The 23016-nt window shown below is 42.8% G+C and overlaps 1 protein-coding gene across 1 annotated transcript in view; it reads left to right on the top strand.

Moving 5' to 3' along the window:
• The first annotated feature begins 2051 nt into the window (after positions 1-2051).
• The window catches only part of RHOJ (ras homolog family member J), a 512290-nt gene continuing 491325 nt past the window's right edge, over positions 2052-23016 (top strand). Inside the window, exon 1 of the mRNA XM_078660325.1 lies at positions 2052-2712. Coding sequence (XP_078516451.1) covers positions 2553-2712 — 160 coding nt within the window. The 5' untranslated portion in view covers positions 2052-2552. The remainder of the gene's footprint in view (positions 2713-23016) is intronic.

Raw genomic sequence — 23016 nt, 5'->3', positions numbered from 1 at the left:
AGGTTAATACATTTAGCTCTCATCAGAATATATGACACTAACTGTATGTATTTAATTTTAGAATGAAGAAGTTTGGTTTTTAATTCAAAGTCTGTTCCTGAAGAAGGTGTTACAACAGTCTCTATACACCGAAACGTGTCGACAAAGGACTTTCTTCTGTTTTTATATAAAAGTTTTTATATTCTGTTGTCATAATGTTATGATTTAAAAAAAAAAAATTGTGTGTACTGATTAAGTGCAATTTGATTGAAATATAAGTATAAGGATAATGTGTACTAGATAGTCAATCTGTGTAGGATTATTTGAAATAGTTATAAAATAAATGATTTCTATTGTTTTTAAAATAATAACAAAATAAACTTTGAGAGATGAAAAATACTTCAGTCGTGTGCAGATATAATAATCTGTGTCATATTTGAATACTAAAAGTTAAATTAGTATCTAGGCCTGAAGGTCAGACCTCATAAGTCAAATAACACAGAAAGGAACCCCCCCCCTTTTGTTACTGTTGTATACCCAGTCCTTTCTGGTTCTCTGGGAAACTCTCTCTTTTGAGATTGGACCTTTAAGTGGGCCAGAAACTCAGCGGCGGCCCCTCCATTAGGGTGGAGGAGCTCAGTCCCCCTTCCACCACCCACATATAAAATGTGCACACAATGTAATTTGTTGTATTATTTATTTATTTACTTAACTCCGTTCTGCTGTGGCGTTGCAGCGCGCACAATTTAATTTGTTTTATTTATTTACTTAACTCCGTTCTGCCGTGGGCTGAAGTTTACTACCCCCCCCCCACCCTGCCCCTCCTCTGCCCTGCCCCATCGCCCAACAGCACTCCCTCATGGAGCCGCCACTGAATGTAAATGGCTGTGTAGAGCCTACTTACCCACTCTACACACCTTGTGTTCCACCGCGTAATATCTGCTCTTCACTGGGTAACTGTGTAAAGAGAACCCTTATTCCCTGACACATAAATGCGCCAAGTGAGTTCAAAGATATTCCATTGCACATTAATTGCTCACGTATTTTACTACCCAATCAGCATTCAGTGTGGCATTTTTTTTTATTTGCTTTAGGAACAATGGCTCCCTTTCCTGTCACTGCTATGGCTGTATATATGGTTTATTCCTAGCATACATGTGTAGGTGTGTGTACACCTGGCATAGGTTCTGCAATCATTTTTTATTAATCTAGATTTTGGGGTAACACATAATACACAAGCCCACATCAATCATAAATTCTTATTTCAAGGGCACTATTCACAAGGGTTTTGCTGTAAGTAGACCTGCCTTATTTTAATGGCTGCCCTGACTCACTGCTGAACTTCAGAAGCCAGGAGTAAATCACAGCAAATTCTTTGTGAATCAGGCCCTAACTAACTATTTGTTTGTGTATCGTGCCTACATTCAAATATATTCTAGAAAATGAAAGACCAAATGCGAATGAATTTTTCTTGTGCCTTTTTAATTTAATATATTGGCATAAACAATGGCGACACATGTTTCTGCTGGTTGAAAGATATGTGTAGACATTACTAGAAATGTTTTCCTAATACAGTCATGACAGCTGCACTAAAGCAGCAGCGGTTTTTCTTTTTTTAAATAACGTTAGTGTATTTTAACAGCTGTTCTCCGTTCCTTTACCATCACTTTGGATTAACAGCAAGCAAGTTTGCCATCAGTAAGAAGGCCAGAGGATGGATTTTTTACCCAAGCTGCACTACAGCTGTTTTGTTTCGCCAGACAGCTGGGTGACACCGTTTTGTTCTCTCAAAAAGTGTGAACGGGCTGGTGGACAACTCTTTCCTGTGAGCACGCCCTGATGTGTCCTTGTGAGCCGGAAAAGTTTAGAGTGATGTACAGTGATGACATCATCACCTGGGCCTTCTCAGCCGCTCTAGCTAGGATTACCGAGAGCAGGGGCAGGGAGCAGGAAGTCTAACAGCTCAGCCTGCAGTGGGGCTGCTGGTGTTTTTCTTACTCCGTGTCCTGGCATGGTTCCTGTAAAATACAAACACACACAGAGCTCCTATTGTTTCTAGCCCTCTTACCGACCCACTGATCCTAATATGGAATTCAGCAGGAAACTCATGATTTCCTGACACGCACAACACGCCGGAGAAAGAGAAAAATCCCTACTGCCGACTAATGCTCCATGCCACTCGAGACCCCGAACCTCTGGGGCTAATTGGGTGGGGTTAGCAGCAAGAGGCTTCGGTTTCTGTAGCCGGGTTGGAGGAAAGTGGGAAAGTCAAAAAAGTCTCACACGGTTTTTAACTGTATTTCTGTGTTGCAACACATACCAAGATATCTCTGTCAGAATGAGGTAAGCTTCCTGACTCAAACCAGTAAGGGAAAGGACAATCTGTATTTTAGAAATACGTGGACAAAACGGCCAGTTACCCCGTTTTTTTTGCAAAATGTGGTGATTGTTAGAGGATATTGCAACAGCATGGGGGCATTGGCGTGATTTCTTGAGCTTTCAACAAACGAGATAAAAAAAAACATCAAAAGAGTTCTCTGCTGTTTTTCCTGTGGAGATTGCCGGTCGCTGAAATGGGCACGAGAGAGGAAGACGCCGGCAGCAGGACTGTGAAGATGCTCAAGTGTGTGGTGGTAGGGGATGGCGCGGTTGGCAAAACATGTCTGCTGATGAGTTATGCGAATGACGCGTTCCCAGAGGAGTACGTCCCTACGGTGTTCGACCACTATGCAGGTAAGGTTGTAACTTCAATCTAATTAGTGAATTTGTCATTGAGTGTAAATGGAACCCTGCTGTGCCAGGCTGAGGACTGTTAGCAGCCCATAAAAGTTACATAAACTATTAAGGGACGCTCTAAATACATGTGTATATTATTTTCGGCTGGTAGTCCTCGCGTGCTACTTATAATGGAGAGTAATTCAATTAGGGCAAATTGGGTTAATTGTAAGCAATGCGTTCGTTAATTGGCTTTGTTTGAGTTTTTGGTTTCTGCCCGTGTGCGTTTAACCGTTGCTCCATTTAACATCTTAACTTGCTATTTACACTTTTATTCATGGAAATGTAACTATTTTTGTATTCATGACTGGATTTTTAAGGCACCCAGTAATCTTTAGTCTTATTTTTTTTGTTGTCTAAAAGTTGTTTTCGTTGTGTCATTTTGAAACTGTATATGCCGGTTTTTGTAGTGGTTCGTTCTGCTTTAATGACAGAGTACACATTGATGTGTGAAACTAATCTAAATATTGAATTTTGAACTAGCATTTCTGTTTTGTCACATAAGTGAGCTCTGCGAGGGCTCACGCTAACTTTTATTGGCTCTTCACCTTCTCAAAGTGTGTTCTTGAAGTCCAAAAGTGTATCGAAACTTTTGAGTTGATGTTTATGCTAGCTACAGTTAGCGTTATGTTTTGATCTTCACTACTAATAAAATGCAGAATACTTTTGCTGTAGTGCCATTTCCTGTTTCATTATTCACACTTGCAGGTTATTTTAAACTCTGCTTTCTTCCTTTGTCACTGTATTTCTATCTTTCTCTTCCTTTCTTCCTTTTCTGCCTTTCTCTCTCTTCTGCATAATCTGAAAATAAGTCCTGGCCCCAAGAAGTGAGTGTCGTTGCTCACCTAGGGCAATCACTGGCAAAAATATGCACAGAATGGATAGTTGAATCTTCATATATTATTTCTCTGTCCCTTTCTGCAGGCCAGCACTAATTTAAAAGTCACTTTGTACAACCCTGCGATGCATCCATAGAACAATCTTGTTTTTTTGGTCTGTGGGGCACTTTCATCTCTATTTTTATCTTAGAAATCATGTTGATTTGAATGTGAAATCAACTTTCATGCCCCACATATCCTCTTTCATTGCCTAATATTGTAATTTAGTAGAAAGGTACTAGAGGATGCTTGTGGTTATTCCTTTCGGACTCACAAGATTCCATAGAAGAGAAAAGTCCAATGCTGGCTCCCGCCCAGCACTGCACGATCCATAAGAGTCTTGTCAGGAGACCCACTATCTAGATTCATTGTAAGTAGATTTATCTCATGCGGGCGTCCTTAAAACTTTTATTGACCGCACCCCCATAGACCGGTACTGGGTACAGCTACCCTAGAATCAATGCAGCAATGCAGAAACATCTCAACATGCTTAGGAATAGAAGGCTGATGAGGATATATAAACCCCATGCCCAGAGCCGCTGGTCAGATGTTGCAAACAAATGCAGTCAGTGTTTGAGTTGAAATGTGGAAAGGGAGAATAGACTAGAAAATTGTCAATTGTAAAATACACAACCAACAAATATTGTTGTACATACATGCAGGTAAAAATATGATTCTTGACTTGGTACACATACTTAAATTGGATTTGGATGCTTACATAGCTAATTTTAAAAATGTAATCACTTGTTGTTATGTTGTTGTTCACTGTAAGCCAACCAAGAGGATGGTGGAACTGCTGTTTGTTCCTCTGAAAGTTAGAATTTCATGTAGTAAGGAGAGATCCAGATGTAAACATGGTCAAGGTTCCAAAACAGAACACAAACCATAATAAAGCTGGCATAGCTGTTCGCTATCGGGAGGTGTGAAGCTTGCAGTTGGGATACTGAGGCTTGGTTCTCTCTTTGGGGTTCCCTGTGATATGACTCAAAGGTGCTTGTTCATAATGTAGTTGTCCTTAAGTTGATGTGGGTCTTTGCTATGACCAGGAAAAAATTCTGTTACACAGGTGTCATTTAGTAATGTTGCCTTACTCATAACTACTCTGAAGCAAATTACACTTTTTTCACACCCTCCTAGTCTGCAATCACTGGGAGATCCTTAGGGTGGAACTGATGTGTCTACAGTGTGGTGCTTGCAGTCAAACATGTTATTGTGCTGTAGATTCTCCGCCTGTGTACAAGGGAATTCGTGAGATACATCGATTTGAAGTAGTCTTGCTGTCAGTTCATGAGGTGCCTGCCTTCCACTTCTTGCAAGGGCTTTCAGTGAGCAGTATATTGCTCTTCACGTGGTCAACTAGAAATTTCCCGTCTTGCCTGATTTGTGAATACATTTTTTGAAGTAGGAAAACGTGTAAACTGGGAGCCCTGGTTCTCAAATGCTTTGCTTGTAGGGATGCCCAAGCTGATAATGGGCTGGAAAGTAGGGCTTAAGAGCATTCTCTGTAAGCAGAGTGAGAGTAACAGTATAAGGTCTGTTCTCATACTCTCTGGCTTGTACGTGCTTGGTGGTTTCACTGTCCAATGTCTGCATTGTAATCTGTAGCTTAGTCAGGGGTGGTTCCTCCTAATGGGCAGAGGAGCGTCATCCCGCCTGCTGCGAGCGCAGTAGGCAATCACAAATAAATAAAATGGCAAGGCAATGGCATTTTAGTTTGCCCTTTCCTCATACTCTGTACAGCTTGTGTGAGATGGCAGGGGGTGGGGCTGAATCTTGTGATTGCAGGATAACTGCTGCCCCTTTCAGTGCGTATGGCGGATTGGCTGGCTGTTTTGCGACGGCCAGCCTGACATGCGCACTGTAGACTCAATAATAGCAGGGCTGTGAAACAGCCGAGAGGTTGCTGGCACAGTCCCCAGCCTCAAAATGAGCGCTGGGTTAGCCTGCTCCAATTAATTCTGGAGTTGCTCTCATGCTAAAAACAGCATGAGAGCAGTGTCAGGATTCGTTAGATTTGCGTTCCACTGGGCATGAAGGCAGTCTTTCAATTCCTGCTCGTGGACGCCGGTGGAAAAGTGCTGCACCGGCCGGGAACCGCATTTATGGTGAGTTTGGCACCATCGCGTCTCACCCTATTAGTGTTGAACGCAGTGGACATAACCCGCTTTGGTGCCATATATAAGGTGTTTCACATTAATATTCAGAGGAATGGTAGGTAGATTTCATACATGATACACTTCATCTTCCATAAGGGGCCATTTCAAAATCTAGGTTATTTTGACAATCTTAATCCCTTGATGAGTAACAGTGGGTTCACTGTTTGGCTATTAGGAAATACCTTGTAGGAGAGAGAGTAAATACTTTACATGATATACACAAGCTCCCTCTATACCTGGGTCAACCTTTAAAGGACAGAGATGTGTGGTATGTCTTCTTAATATCTTAAAAACAACAGACAGTGAAAGTGTTTCACAGATCAAGACCCCGGAACAGAGCAGTACTATAAAGTGGTCCAGGCAACTTTTGCCAGTAGTTGGATCTAAATGGGCAAGCTGCCTGGTGGTATAGTAGTTGGTTTGGAGAACATTTACTTTAAGATGATAGATGGAACTAAAAGGATCAGGGGAGGCCTGGCATTCTCAGAACAGCTTACTGGTTCTTTGCAATCATGACACTTAAAAGAAATGAAACATTTTGGTAAAGGATAGAGATGAAGGTATTTCACTAAAAATCTGCTGAACCTGGGATCCGGAGGATCATGCTGCCATGCGTAAAGTGCTACATCCCCTTGTTTACGGTAGTAAACACAATATAAATGCAAATGCAGTACAAATACAATATATATTTCACACTACTAGAAATAGCGTAACACTCAGCAGTTGGGCAGGTGATTATAGTTCATACAGGCAGTATAATAATGCCATTTTATTGCTTGACACTCTTAAATTCACATAAGACAAAACTGCTAAGGGGCATGTTCATCTCCCAGTACTGTACCGGTCCACGGCAAATAAACCAACAATCTCCAACTGAACATGCATGGGATAATTGACGAGATCTGTGACAGGCTGCTGGCCAATGGAGGATTTTCATGTAGTCTACCACTGCAGGTCCCAACTAGCTACATACTATGTCCGCTTCTTTACATCACATAATGACATTTAGATATAGGATATTAACTAAATCCATCACAGCAGATCTCTCCATCATTTTTCTCTTTAACCTATGAATGTTCACTGCTCTAAACTTTAAACAAAATATATCCGAATGGACAGCCCCATGCAGGAACCACTTAAGTGAATTAGGAGCATAACAAATACCATACAAGGACTTGCATAGCTGCTCAAAGCTGCCACCTTACTGAAAACCATAAACTGTGATCCTATCTCTCACACTTTCTCATCCATCAAGCACAGCTAAAGGTTGTGTCCCATGGCATGATAACCACACCTCGGTGGTCCTCATGCACAACATGGGAATATTCCCACATAGGATCAAAACAAAGACCACACACCCTACACAGTGTAGTCTGCTACCCATGTAGGCGAGCACTTCAGCAACTCCTATAGCGGTGGTAAGCGCTATATAAATATGACAATACAATACAACAAAGATGAATATCCTCAGATAATGTTAGCAGTTGTTCCAGGAGAGTGGTGTCTAGATTGTCCGTTGAAGGTGCATTGCCCTCAGTGTGACTAAGGGATGGTTTCAGGAAAAATGTATTCTTTTGACTTAGGCCCAAGAATAAATTTCCTTCCTCTCTATTCTGAATCCTAAGCTTGAATTCATGCATTTCCATGACTAAAAAACATGTATACACTTTATCGGAATTTCTAATAAGACATGATACGTTTTTTGGATCAGTTTATACTTTTTTTAAAGTTCTTTTGCTGTGACTCCCACAAGAGATTTAAACAAGGGACTACATCAAGCTCACTGCACTGCCATATAATAACACTGGCCATTAGCTGCCAGGGGTCAAATTCTGTTATTGTTACCTTTATCATACACAATTTTATTTTTTTCAAATCTTGTCCAGCACTTTAAGTTCCTGACTTAAGGGTCTTGAGAAGCTGCAGAAGAAACGTCTTTTAATAATAATAACTTGTTTTTATGTAACATACCAAGCTTTTTTTCATTTTGAAGTATCATAAGTAACATGTCACCATGTCACAATTATCCAATGTAATGGTACCTGATTGACCAGCCTCAGAAGGGTGGAAGGCAGAGATTGCTTTGCCATATTCAAGCTTGCGATCTGCAGGTCGCTGCATATTTCAGCAGTGTGCGGTCAACATACTGAGCCAGCACCAGCACCAGACAATGAATCATGAGTCTGCCTGATGTAGGTTTCTCATCCTCATGACACAAAGAATGTTTCCACAGGCAATGCCAGTCACGTCTTCCTATATGCGTTCTCTTGGTCATCCCAGTGAGCAAACTGAGCAAACTGAGCACAAGCAATTGACAAACAATGGTGCATTTATGTTAAAGGTATCCAGTCAGTCTGCTATACACATGAGCTGATCTAAATCTGGAATCTCAAAGTTGTTTGAAGCAACGTTTGGCAGAACGCTTGATGTGTCATTTCAGCAAAGATGGAAACTGAAATGTATGAGCAATAAAGACCCGCTCATGAGACACTAAAGGGATTCAATATTAGTCGAGTTTTGAAGTGCTTTATGGTCCTTACTATGAGCCTCCCTGAATCGGTCAAATGTACCCTAGGTTGGTAGATTCAAAATGATTATTCCACAGCTATGCCAGATCTACCTTATGGATTCGTCTTTTCCTGTTTCAAGTGCGATTTTGCGTTACATTACCAAGATTCTTTAAAACACTTAGAAATTATGTAACACTGGATTGCAACCAAAGCTGCTGTGCTATGTTGTGTGAAAGGGAGACATCAAGACTGTGCCATACCTACAAAGATAGATCCACTAAGATATGACATTCCTGTTGTTATCCTCTGCGTCAGTGTGCCTTAGGCAAACTTGCACCCCACACACTTTCCATTAGTGTACAACGGTGTGTGCATAAAGCCTCACAAAGGGTTCGTGCTGAAAGGTTAATCTCCCAGTTCAAAATGCTATGCTTAGACATTGTTTAACATTTTTCTAACGTTGTATGTGTGTTTTACCGTACATTACACAGGAAAAGTTGGAGAAGTTTGGAGAAATAAAACTTTTCAACAAACTTGCACCTGCCTCGAGGAGGTGTAATAAATGTTCACACAAATCCCTGTCTGCCAATTTTAGTAAATAGGGATTTGTATCAAAACCCATGAACGGTTGCATGGAAACGCCCATATACCACCCATTGAGCACACCCTTAACCAAAAGTGCCACATAGTGCTACTTAGCCTTCCTTAACCACTACTTTCCAGTGCAAAATACGTTTTTAGCTGAAAGTAATTGCAGACCCAGTGGCGTAGCATGGAGGGACGGGGCGAGTTTTGAGGGTGGCGGCCTCCACCCACTTACCTGTGGCTGTCATGGGAATCACCAGTACACACCCCAGCTCTAACATACCTCCACGGGTGGCAAACACAGGGACCGCCACGGGCGGCACATGGGCTAGCTACGCCACAGCCCAGTTCAACACTTTTGTGATGTAAACCTGATGCAAAGTGCTAATAAATTTGAGCCCAAGCCTTCCCTGTTCACCATTGTTCACCCTCATCATCCCAAAGCAGTGCTGCACACAAAGGAAAGAACTAATGGTAAATGTGCATGTGAAATTTACCATTCTTTCATTAAGAGCAGTGCTTCACAACTTTTTAGAACCATGGCCCAATTTTGAGAACAACCAACATTAGTTATCCACTTAGCTTTCATGGACATGAGGAGGGTGATTTTTCAATCTAACTAAAGCAATGTGTGGTAGCGCTCTGGTATTTGCAGGTAGCATCATTTCAATTGAAATGGTCATTAGATTTGCACAGAAATACAGTTACTGATAAAACTATATTTCACACAAATGATAATAATTCATAATCGAATTTTAATGAATATTTTTCTTTTGTGCATCACCAAGTAAATTGCCTAGATTTGTTTTGATCCTATTAAAATCTTTGTTACCATCATACTTCAGAATTACAAAAAAATATGCTTCATATCTGATTTTCTAACTACTAAACGTGTGCAGTGTATTTGCAGGTATTAACATTTTGTTGTGTGTTACCAAAAAATTACATCCTACAGCCTTTCCTTTACACCCGCTGTAATTCAGCAAGATTGTCTAATAATTCACTTTCCTTTTCTACAATACAATACTACAATGCATCAAAGGAGATATTTTTAATACACAGTACTCGGCTGTTTAACACACAATCATGACACAGGATCATTTTAACCCACTGACTTACTTTACCACACAGACATTTGCTTCACGTCAGGCCCTTTACCACAAAGATGAAACTTAATCCTTCCCCTTTACCACACTGGCGTTTTTCAGCTTTTCCCATATACGTGTCCTACCACGAGACCTTTACCACAGGGATTAATCAAACTGTGCTTGGCCCGTGGGACTTTGGTCAAACACACCATGTAACATCCGGAAAGTTTCTTTTAGATCAAAACAAGACCTCACATATTCGAAACAGGAGAGGGTCACCGAGATTATTTACAATAATTTTAGTCAGCTGCTGTATTACAATATTGAAAAGACACATCACTATCCCTTAATATTAGATGAAAACACATGTAGAATTTGGAGAGTGTGCCTGTCAGTGACGTAGCCTTGGAGGGCATAAAAGAGTTGAAACTGGATCATAAATTAGAAATGTCTTCACACAAAATACATTTGGCCCAGGGACTGCAAATTCATAAAGATGTCCTTGATCTCTCCTTCCTAAAACTCATGCCTTCTCCCATTATTTGTATAAGTATTACGTGCGAGTGTCAATTTGAAAGCAGCTGGGAGGATCAGTGTTTTGTCTGACATGTTCAATCACTCAACAAAAAACACAAAAAGGCATGTTGATTTCATAGCTAGCCCTGGGTGAAACTGCAACTTGCTACATACCCCTAACGGGCACATGCATCAACGATAATTGCATTAGCAAACGGTGCGAATCGCAATTTTCGGCCGTTTGCGAATGCAATTATCAAAATTGGAATGCATCATGTATTTCACAATTTTAGGAATCGCAATCATGTTGCGATTCTAAAATTGCTATTATATGGCTGGGGTGTGTTATGGTCTCCTACGGTCGCTCAAACCAATTTTGGGCTTTTTTGAACCACCTGTACGCCAGACAATTGTCCAAGCCCTTGTATTATCGCACATAGACTATTGTAATGTCTTAATGCTGGGCTCTAATCGAACAGCCATCAACAGACTCCAAAGGGCCCAAAATGCAGCCGCCCGCATTTTGTTCGCCATACCAAAATACTGTCGCACGTCCCATATTCTGCGGCGTTTACACTGGCTTCCGGTAACACAACGTATTTAATTTAATTCCCTTTGCCTAATTCATAAAATCCTTCACTGCTCTGGCCCCCGAGTTTTGCGAGGTCTGTGTTCTTCCTATGTCCCTGCATGTGCCCTCCGCTCAGCGGACCTTCATCTTGCCTGCACCATCAAAATCCAAAGGAGCAGGCTTCAGGTATTTGGTCCCGAAACTGTGGAATTCGATCCCCTCGGAGCTGCGCGCTACAAATAACTATCTGTCATTTAGAAAACTTATCAAAACCTGGTTGTTCCCTTCTACCTAGGGTTCCTAAGTGGCGCTACACGTTTCCCCCTTGGATTAGTTTACCTTACTTTCAAGCTGTCTGCAGGCGCTGGGACGCCCCGTCACTGGGGTAGCCATGCGCTCTATAAGCATTTTTAACATTAACATTAACATTACCATTTAAGAAATCGCAATTTCAGATTTCTTAAATGCAATGCATGATCATTTTTAAATTGCAAATTATCAATTTGGAAGCGGTAAATTAGCATGGGGTTGGACCTCATGCTAATTTACCGAAAACCTTCAAACCTGCACAAAAATGCATTTTTGAAAGTTGCATTTTACACACACACATGTCCTTGGGACATGTGTGTGTGTAAATTGCACTTAAGTTTAATTTCAGGGGTGCAGGGAGGGGTTCTTTGGACCCCCCCTGCACCCTTGAAATTGCATTTTCAATTTGCGATACGCCAATTGAAAATCGCAAATTGTAAATGCCTTCCCATTGATTCCTATGGGCCTCTTGGCCCATAGGAATCAATGGGAAGGGTTTTCCTTAATTGCGATTCGCAAATTGTGAATCGCAATTAAGGAAAAATACCGAATCGCAAAAAAATTGTGATTTTTTCATGCATTGTCGTTTGCGATTTCTAAATTGCGATTCCTTAATTTTCGCAATTTAGGAATCGCAAACGGAACCGTTGATGCATGTGGCCGTAAGTCTTTATAACACCAGCTCCAAAAGCTTCAATAAAAAGGTTAAGCTGACTTTTGTCATTTAGGTAACCTGGACGTCATAAAACAGCGGCTCCTTGCAGCCATGGAACTATGCTACGATACACATGTTAAACTAATTACATTTACAGCTGAAATGCTTAGGAATATAACATACACACGGAGTTTTGTCACCTTTTGACGTCACGAATAAAAACTATTTTGACATTAAAATACCCGAGTCATTAAAAGAAATAATATGTACTGCCTTTTACAAACCAGTGGTAAGCCGTGGCCACATTCAGATTAAATACAGGAAAGTATTATACTCTTCGGAGCCTTCTTAAAAAGTATGTGAACGGTAAAGCAAAATTCTCGTTTTATCTTAATTTTTGTGATAATATCTTTATTTTCAGGTAGGCCTGGGCTGATAACAATAACTGGGGAGAGGATGAGGCCAAACTGCCAGCGCTGCCAACTTTTTGGAGTTGGGGAGCCAGGTTCAGATCTCGGCGTCCGCTCAGCATCCTGTGATTCTGGGCAAATCACTGATTCTCCCCTTGTCTACCAAGAAATGAATGTACCCTTACGTAAACATAACTGGTGCCCATGTAAAATGCTCCATTACCTTTGGGTCGAGTTTGCACTATATAAATCTCCATAAAAAACCCCCAAAAAATATTCTTTACCCTTTCAGCTGTACTGTTAACACTTGCAGGGCATTGGGCAGTAGCAGCAGCAGGAGAACAAGAAAGTAAATTCTGATGAAAAGCATGACCAGTTCTTGCACAGATTGCAGCGTTGGTGCAGAAGGACACCATGCTGTAAGACTTCAAAAAGACATGAACTGGCGCAAGTGAAGACAGCTCCACGTTCTGCGGGAGCATCTTCCCTCCCTCACATTCAACTCTGTAGCAGGCATGGGCGGTCTTGCTCACTAGATGTTCCGGGCCGTTACAAAGCACAGCAACACTCAGAGAAAAACAATCCCTGGTGGGGCGGCCAATCTCACCTCACGTGGTCCGATCCTACCGCACAACGTACTGCTCATGACAGAATCTAGTCACAAACCCTATATTGTGCCTGGGCCTGGGTGGGCCATCCTCTGGACATACCAGGCAGACATGCAACCCTAGCAGGACAGTTAGTACATTTATTTGCAATAATTACTGGGCCCATCGCACAGGGAAGAAAAATGTAATAGCCTCAGTCCTGTTAAATAAGTGCCGGTGCTAAGAACCGGAAAGCACCAGCACAAAGTAAGCACCATTTGAGATGTAGTAACTGGATGAAGACATTATTGCATTTATTTTCAAGTCAATTTATATTACTGAATCTAAATAACTCCCATATATGCTTCTGTATAGACTAAAACATGTGTGCAGGTTGGTATACCTGGTCTTTCAGTGTATCTTGTTCCCAAAAATACACTCCACTTCATCCCTAGGTATAGTGAAGATGCATTTAAGGATAGGTGGGCTTGGCTTTTGCAATTAAAAAGAACACCACACTGTCTGCACATTTCCTAAGATGTAGTACTGGTTCAAAACCTCCAATTGTAAAGCACCAAAATGGGTCAAAATTGACAGATGAGCATGATCTTTCAAATGAACACATGAATGTTTGCAGGACACTGTTTACATCTTTTATGGAAAAAATAGATGAAATATTTCACAAATATTGGTATTTCCTATATGGGACACACATAGTTTCACAAGATAGCACTATGTTTTGAGATAGGTTGCTGGAGTACAAGGTTATATCCATACAAAAGGTAATCAGGGATATGGAGTTGTTTTTAGTTGTGGAACTGGTACTCATGACTACATCCAAACTACCCAAAGAAGAGCTGTGGAATTATTTGTCGTTCAAGCATAGCCAGAAAGGGTGACACATCATCTCCAAATAACCTTCAATAGCCAATATAATATAAAAACGTAGTTAGCTCTTGTTTTTATAACTTTGTTGCACAACTTTTAGGACAATGGAGCTTGGTATGTTATGGTATGTTGGAGGCGTACCACATTGAAAGCTGGATACATGTTTCTAGAATGCTATATTATCTTTGATTAGAAAAAGGAAGTTCAATCTAAGATAAACCTGTTTCTGAGATCTGATATGAAATTATCAACAAAGGATTTGTATTAATATCAAGTTGCTCCAGAGTGAGGTGTGACCTCCTCTCTCAGGAAGACTGCTTGTGGTGTCAGCTCAAAAGGTGAGCTTCAAAAGGGAAGCATCTTTCGAAGGGCCACCTATGACAACACTCACAAGCAGTATGCCTTCTGCTCCTGTAGACAAGTTGGAGACAGGGCCATAGAGAGAAAGCCCATCCCCAAGCCGGTTTTCCCATCGGCATGTAGCCCTTGTGTAGCCACACCTCTGGAGTTGGCTACCCAGCTGTTCACAGTCGAGGGAAGGTTTAGACATCTTGAGAGTGGCAGGAATATTGAAATGAAATGAAATGAAATTAAATGAAATGAAATGAAAAATTGCACTTGTATAGCGCATACCTACCCGGAGGCCTCGCAGCGCTTGTGACTAATTGCTTAACGCGGGCTCAGGGTAGATCAGTAGGTTTTAGCAAACAAGTGCGTTTTCAAAGCTTTCCTGAAGGACATATGGTTGCTGATTCCTCGGATAGGGAGAGGGAGGGAGTTCCAGAGTCTTGCCGCAGAATGGGAGAAAGAGCGGCCACCCCAGCGGGCTCTGTTGATTTTAAAAGAAGTTGCCAGCTGGAGGGTGCCAGAGCGAAGAGTGCGAGATGGCACATAAGGCGTGACCATGGAATGCAAAATTGCCGGGCCTACTCGATGAAAGGATTTGTGCAGAATGCACATAGCCTTAAATTGCACTCTTGCAGCCATAGGGAGCCAATGGAGCTCCTTTAGGGCCTTCTTCGCTGACTGCCAACGGGGCAGGTTGTACAGTAAGCGGGCCGCGCTATTTTGGGTGACCTGAAGCCTCTGTATGACAGAAGCCGGTGCTCCCAAATAGAGGGCGTTCCCATAATCCAGGCGGGAGAGTATCAGGGCCTGGACCATGACCCTCCTCGCCTGGAAAGGGAGCAGAGGAAGTACCTTACGGAGGATTGGAATCCAGGATTGCCAAAAGCTGCACATCACCGAAACTTTGTCACCAAAGAGAAGGGGACCTACTAGCCCATTGGCTAAGGATCACATTGTCCCCTCGTTGAACTTTCCTGGATATAATGGACACCCCTGGCTCCCCGAACCTTGGTGCATGCTGGATTTGGAGAGAGGACCAAAAGAGGACTGCCCTCCTGCCTTTGAAGCTGCATGAAGGAAGGCTGCAGATCAAAAGGACTGCACCTGCTGCACTTTGGGGCTAGTGAGTTTGGACTATGCCTGTGGCTCCTGGCCCAAGGAAAAGTTGATCCTCAGCCCAAGAGTGAAGCAGTGACTCTGAATATCAGTCAGCTGGCCCCCTGGAATAGCACCAGGGTCATCAAAGCTGAGGAACCCAAACTGACAAAGCAGTAGCAATGCTGGCTGCCGCCGGGCACGTCAAAAGACAAATCTGAGATAGACAAAAATTGCTCAGGAGAGCTTTCAGAGTCTGGATTTGTTGCACAAGAGTGGCACTATCCTCCACCAAGCATATTCAATGTGAGTGCTGTTTCATGAGATCGGGAGCCCAGCCGAAGCTGGCCTTCTACTGTCTCAAAAAATGGGTTGTGGGTTGTGGGACCCAAGTGTCATGGCCAAAGTTGCCTCACTCCACCAGTGTACTGAGGGATCAACTGCACTCCACCCCCCTTGACCGCACAGTTCCAGGAGTATCACTGAACATCTTTTCTGCATGCAACCCCAGCATCAGGACCACACCATTATGGTCTATGGTAGTTGTTTCATAAAGATTGGAACTTGACTGGAAAAGGCACTGGTAGTCAGGTAACTATATATGGTAACCCTACTGGACTCCTAGACTGCTGCCTTGTCAGATGTGATTGCCCAAGCCGGACAGAGTCGTCAAACTAACTTGAAGGAACCAAAATATTACACTAATGGACTATACTCACCAATAGCCCATACAACCTAATTCCAATAATAAGTCAGTCAGCAATGGAGACGGTTCAATCGTTTATTCTGCAAAATACAAACCCTGACAGGGGAGCCTCAGTCTACACGACCCTCAGAGGTGCGCAGAGGAGACTGTCTACATGCAGGAAGTACAAAGCATATAGACGTTTCACACATAGCACGATGACACCTTACTAGGAAAGATACAACTTGTCAGTGAGCCAGCAGGAAGACCCATATAAGACACAATTGATTGCTAGTAGCTAGGCCCAAGCTATTCCGGGAGCAGGTCAGTAAGGTGCCACCCTTTCTATCTGGAGCTCGAGGAGTGCAGGAACGGGATCTGCTAGAATGTGCGCATCCCACAAGAAGGGCAGGTGTGACCTTGGGTTTCCCTGAGCTACAAACTAGCAAGTCGAGCAGACAGCTAAGCCATCCATTGTGGTTTCATGCAAAAATCCCAATCACGTGATTTCAGGGAAACGGTACATGGAACAGAGAAACGAAACGCAAGGGGCCCTGGTCACACCAATAGGTTAAACAAGACAGAAAGTGAATCATTCCTAACTGTAATAATACAATGTGAATAATGCAATGCTAACGTGTGGTTATAAGGTTATATTGTATATACTAGGCCAGTAACATGTACTTATCGAATTTATATCCCATCAAACTGTTTCGAACTTTTCAAAAGTTTTGAAGGTTTTTTTTGACCAATGCTTGTTTCCGGTGGGATTAAAAGTATTTTTGTCTTCTGAAATATGTATCTCTGGAACCTTACAGTTGATTTTGATGATCAAAGACTGTAACATTAATACAAATGTGCTCTATTTTTATAAATTGTTGTTGTGTCTCTTTCTTGTTGTGTGACTTTCTTCTTCCATTGTTTGGTGATGTAAAATGCTTTACACTAAGTTCCTTTGTTAATCCTTGCTGCTCAAAGTCACAGCTACCCAGGGTTGAGCTTACAGTTTACAAATGAGCCTGTCTGGACCCAAGACATGTTTTGCAACTGTATTCCACGATAAGGTGCCACTGCCATATCATATATTAAACCCAAATCATCACACTCCTCAACTAAAACAGCTGTTTCATACAATCATTATTTTGGTGAAGCCTCTTCTGTAGAAGACCACTACGTGAACCATGTTAGTTTGACACAGAACTATATCTACATGTTCATCATGTGCTGGAAAAAAACACCAAAATGTAAGTATCACCTATAATGTGAATACTGGAAATGTAGGGTATGGCATATCAAGTACCAATTAGTATTAACAAATCCTTTTTTCAAACGTTATGCTCCACTACAATTGCATTGTTGTACATACACCGCAAGGTCTAGCATCTTGTTACCAAATTAAGTCAGACAAGTACGATGAAGAGGTGGCATAAATTATCCGCTGGGTCAACAGCAAAGGGTGCAGCACTTGGGGAGTTTGGTGGGGGGACATCGTACATGTCCAGATCCCATCACCTTTTCGGACGGGTAAAATTCAACTCTTTAAGACCACAGAGTTTGCAGCTTTGTCGAGTTAAAGGTGGTGTGGGGAAGGAGAACTTCTAAAAATGTGAATTCTTCACAAAAAAACCTACTCTCAACCTCTAGTTCCCTTTCCAGCTAACCTGCTGCAAGTTTCAAACCGGAGTTTCACATTAAGCTTCAAATAAATTCCATTCTGTAATGGTAAAAAACGTGTTTTCAGTCTGGCATCTTGACAAGTATATCAGGGGAGTTAGAGCTAGAGGACTGTCAAACTGCTGAGCTGATAATTAAGGCTTTTTTTTATTCCTAGTGGCTCAAAAACCTAATGTAAAATCACCTGCCTGTAAAAGGACCTTTCAGGAACACTTAAAGTAATTGAATGTTTGACTAAAAAGAGGTCTATAATCTTATTTGATTGAATAATAGAGCAAGCAGGGCAATAGAGATCGGAAGAAAAGGTTTATGCAGTAGGAGACTGTAAAATTAAAAACTGCTGAAATTGACCTATCAGTCTAAACTTCCGCAACTCCATTAAACACTGACCCATGCTTTTCAAAAGCAAGATCCAGCAGTGTCCATCATTTTGATGAAACCAGGAAGTATCGTTGTCAAATTGTAAATCAAGATTATTCAGTGTAATTAGTAAAACATTTACTGGGATTTGCACATTTAATAAGCCAGACTTTAATTGACAACATTTAAAAAAATAAAGAAATGTCTATGGCATCAGCAAAGGGGAGAAGAGTTGGCCTAAAGGCTAGGGCGGTCGACTTCAAATCTGGGGACCTGGGTTCGAGTCTTGGCAATAACGCTGAACATCCTGTGATTCTGGGCAAATCACTTAATTTCCCCATGCCTATGAAAAAAAATGAATGTGTCTTCTTCTAATGCAACTGGAGCTATGTAAAGCGCTCTGATACCCGATTCGGGTCAAGTTCGCGCTATATAAAACTCTGTAAAAGAAAGGGATTCTCTGCAAAAGTCACTTGGTAAGATGGATGGAATATCACTGTGCATCCGAAACTGTTTCCATCAGAGCACAGCCTAGGTAATTGTCCTAGTAACAGTAACCTTCAACCCAGACAATTCTGCAGAATTTGAGAGCTAAAACCATCAGAACGTACCATTATTATTTTTATTAGATGGTGACGATACTACTACTATTACTGCTACTAATAATAATAATAACAACAATAACAGCAACACTGACGGATATGAATACTCTTAAAAACAAATACTTTCTAATGTAATAGAATATACTTGCTATTAAATTCATTGTCCTTGATATTGTGACTACTGTGTTCATTTATTTAAACTGAAATCTTTGAGCAAAGCAAGTACATACTGCAGAGACTGAATAAGCAGTGGCAAAGGCAATATGCCTGGCATTGGCAAGAAGGTGCAATGGTTATTTTGGTATTTTTTATTATAAACTAATACCACAAATAGAAAGAAGGGAAGAAAATGAAAATTTGACACCACCTAAACATGGCAGCCATATTACTGCAATACATTTGTTAAATTAGAAAGAAAAAAGCATTGCAAATAATTTTAATAGAGCAGTACATGTGCTTCTAGCAGACAGTTGCACTTAGAACAGAGACATATTTTTAGTTAAAATGCACATCAGAGTAAACTATCATGTTTATTGGCACAAATAACACAACTACTGGCTTGATCTAGGCAAGATGGCGGCTGAGTGAGAGTCACGTTCACTCACCTCCGTACCGCTCCGCGTCTCGCCGCACTCACCCCGCGTCTCGCCGCACTCACCCCGAACAGGATCGCTGCTGAACCGAGCAAATCTGCGGATGAGTGGTAACATGACCAGCATCATCATGGAAATATTTGCGAGGTGGACCTGAGATAGGCCAGCATGCATGAAAACCTGGAGGAAACCAGGATCGCATCAAGATCTCACCGAGGGAGATGCGAGGGCCGACAGCCCTCTCCTGAGTTTAGTGGCTCTACAGATTGAGCGGCATCCGCTCGGATCGAAACAGCACAGCCTGCCCCACGTGCTGGAAATCCATCACTCATCTTCTGCCAGCAACCGCTAGGAGAAGGATCCGCTCACGCTGCAGGCTGGGGTTGCCTAGCAACGCTGAGAGTGAGAGAAGCACCAGAGCAAAGCACACGGAGGCCATGGCAGCACGAGGAGGTCACGGCAGAATGCACCTAAACACACTCTGCGGGTCTCGCAAGGAGAGCAACCCTAAAACAGAGTCAGAGGCCAAGGCAGAAACCAAGGCAGAAATCAAGAAAGCTGACAACCGCGCTAGAAAATGTGCCAAATCGGAGAAGGGAAAGGATAAAGTGGAGGCTCCCAAAAGCAACAAGAAAACTGAACTAAAAGATATGTTGCCGGGCGGACAGGGGGAGAAGAAAAAGCAGATGGTGATTACAAGCATGCTTTCCCCTATGGAGGGCAACAAAGAACCAGGGGTACAGGGGGCATTACAAATGGAAAATTTAGGGGCCAATCAAGAAACTGCATCTACAGAGAGCCCCCAGAGATCCCCCCGGCTCATTCCTTAGAGCACACGGTGGAAGGGAGGCCCTCCTGGGGATCGTGTGTCGAGAATACCTTTCTTGGGAGCCCAGAGGTATCCCATGATGACCACCAAAATAAGGGATATGCTGATGCGGACAACAGGGTAGAAGAGAGTACCCCTACAAACTCTGGAACATCTGGTAAAGAGAGGGCTGTAACTGCGCAGCCAAGCAAAGGAGCCAACAAAGAAGGAGCCATCCCAAAAAGGATCCACGATACAGGGTATCTCTCCCCAGACTCCATGGAAAATGTTTACTCAATGAATGAGGAATCAGCCGAATCAGTGTCCAGGCTTTCTAGCAGCAGTAAAGAGGTGAAGGGAGAAGACACCTCCACAAGCAACTGCAGCCAACAAGAGGAAAAGAGAACCCAGAAAAGAATGAAACGGGGGTCAGATATGAAGAAAAATAGACTCAAGAAAAACGTGGACGAGGAAGACGAGCTCGGATGGGATTACTCAGCTACGCAACTAATAGGTCCTGGCAACCCGAACGAGGCAGGAAGAATATCTAAAGGACAACAACCCGGCCAGGGAAAGATAAAACCTCATGATGAAACCCAAGAGCCAACCCTATTGTGGGTGCCATTAATAAAGAAGTTCTTGATGTGGAAAAAATGTTGTCTTTTGTACCTGCTGAAAGAGGGGCCTTATGTTTACTGCAATCCCCACACACTAGTCAACTGGCAGTAGTGCCAAGTCAGGACGAGGATGCCATAGGGAAGCAGATGGCATCCGAGGTTGAGGAGGGTGGTGACTTGCCCCCATTGGTGCCCTGCCCACGAACAAGGTAATTACCAAATCTGCCAAGTCTGCTAAATCCACTTCAATAAGCAGAAGTGCAGAGCTAGTCGATCTCACTCAACAATCGACAGCCAATTGAGCTCCTTAGAGACTATGACACTTAAAACTTCTGTCCCTATAAAAGATGTCCTTGAGGACATGCTAGCACAATTTGGTGAGTTGGAGGTCTTCTTGACTATAAGCTGCAGGGCATATTTGATCACTTGGAATCTATTGAGAAAACGTGATCTACTCTGATCCTGAGGCTGGTCTCAGAACCAGCAAAGACTGATGTCATTAACTCTGGATGTACTGTCACTGGCCTGATGTTAGAGTCTAGCTCCCCGTCCAAAGGAAGGAAGAGTTTGATCCCTTGCCCAGCAGGTAGCGCGTGTGAGGCAAGACTTAAGTAAGCCCTGCTAGCACCTCACTACTCTTAGCTTTGCCTCTTGCCTTATTTTAAGAGATTTTACTCAGATTGTGCTGTGTATTTCAAACTGTTGTGTTTTAAATATTTTATCGCTGCAAATTTTTTAAGCATCATTCCACCTACCGTTAGCCTGCACATTAGCGGTTCAGTCCTGAGTGTGTGCCGACCCCGGTCTGCCACGGCTGCTGTGCCGATTGCGCGGAGGGCGGACACACCACCATTACTTTCCACCTCACTTCCGCCCGCAAACTACATCTACTTGGGACGCGGTCTAGTCGTCCACTGAAACTAAGTATAAAATGCCCAATGGTGCTGACGCGCAGCAGACTTAAGTAAACCCTGCTGGCACCTTGCTACTGTTAGCGTTGCCTCTTGCTTTATTTTAACTGATTTTACTCAGATTGTGCTGTGTATTTCAAACTGTTGTGTTTTAAATATTTTATCGCCACTCGTTTTTTAAGCATCATTGCACCTACCGTTAGGTGTTTAGTCCTGAGTGTGTACCGGCCCGGTCTGCCACGGCTGCTGTGCTGATTGCGCGGAGGGCGGACACACCACCATTACTTTCCGCCCGCAAACTACATCCGGTTGGGACACGGTCTAGTCGTCCACCGGAACTAAGTATAAAACACCCAAAGTAAACCCTGCTGGCACCTCGATACTTTTAGCTTTGCCTCTTGCCTTATTTTAACAGAGTTTACTTAGATTGTGCTGTGTATTTCAAACGGTTGTGTTTTAAATATTTTATCGCTTCTAATTTTTTAAGCAGCATTGCACCTACCGTTAACCTGCACGTTAACTGTTGAGTCTTGAGTGTGTACCGACCCGGTCCGCCACGGCTGCTGTGCCTTTTGCACGGAGAGCGGACACACCACCATTACTTTCCACCTCACTTCCGCCTGCAAACTACATCCGGTTGGGACGCAGTCTAGTTGTCCACCGGAACTAAGATGGTGCGGACGTGATCAGCGGGCGTGCCGCTAGCGCCCCGAAGTCGCGCCTAAGGCAAGCTTGTCTGCGCCCGTCCACGCCTGGACCAGGCCCAGGGCTAGAACCCCAGGTCCTTCAAATCCTCCTGCGCTCAGATATACCGCAAGGGAATTACACCTCCTCACTAACCCCAAGGAGAATTGCTGCCCGTCATTTCCCAGTGATGGTAGCATAAACTGTCCCTGCTGTTTCACTCTCCCACTTGCTCAAAGGACTTTTGCTTTTCAGCCTCCCAAATGTTCCCATTGTCTTGACCCCTCCAAACTCACAGAGCGTGCTGTAATTCACTTTGGCCTCACAAATGTCAGATCCTTGGCAAAGCACAAATATGAAATTGCACAGACGATTTCAAACTCCAATCTAGACATACTTTTCATAACAGAAACTTGGGCAGATGCTGCCTCCGACCCTGAATTTTTCACCGCCTCCACAGCCGGATTTTGGGCTATCAGGGTCGATAGGCCACTTAAGCGAGACGGAGGAGTAGCAATCATCTTTAGGGAGCAGTTCCCAATAACCTACCACCCTATCTTTACACCTTCATATGAGGCTCTTTCCTTTGCTCTCGACCTTAACCCTAGGCTGACTTTTAGGGGCACTTTAGTGTATCGGCCTCCAGAATCTAGAAGCACATTCATGTCTAATCTAGATAGTCTCCTGGAACCCACTTTTTTAAACAATGATTTTACCATCCTCAGAGATTTT

Source organism: Lissotriton helveticus, chromosome 9, assembly GCF_964261635.1.
Source record: "Lissotriton helveticus chromosome 9, aLisHel1.1, whole genome shotgun sequence".
Lineage (NCBI taxonomy): Eukaryota > Metazoa > Chordata > Amphibia > Caudata > Salamandridae > Lissotriton > Lissotriton helveticus.
Note: the sequence above shows the minus strand (reverse complement) of the source record. Positions and strands in the feature narration are given on the sequence as shown.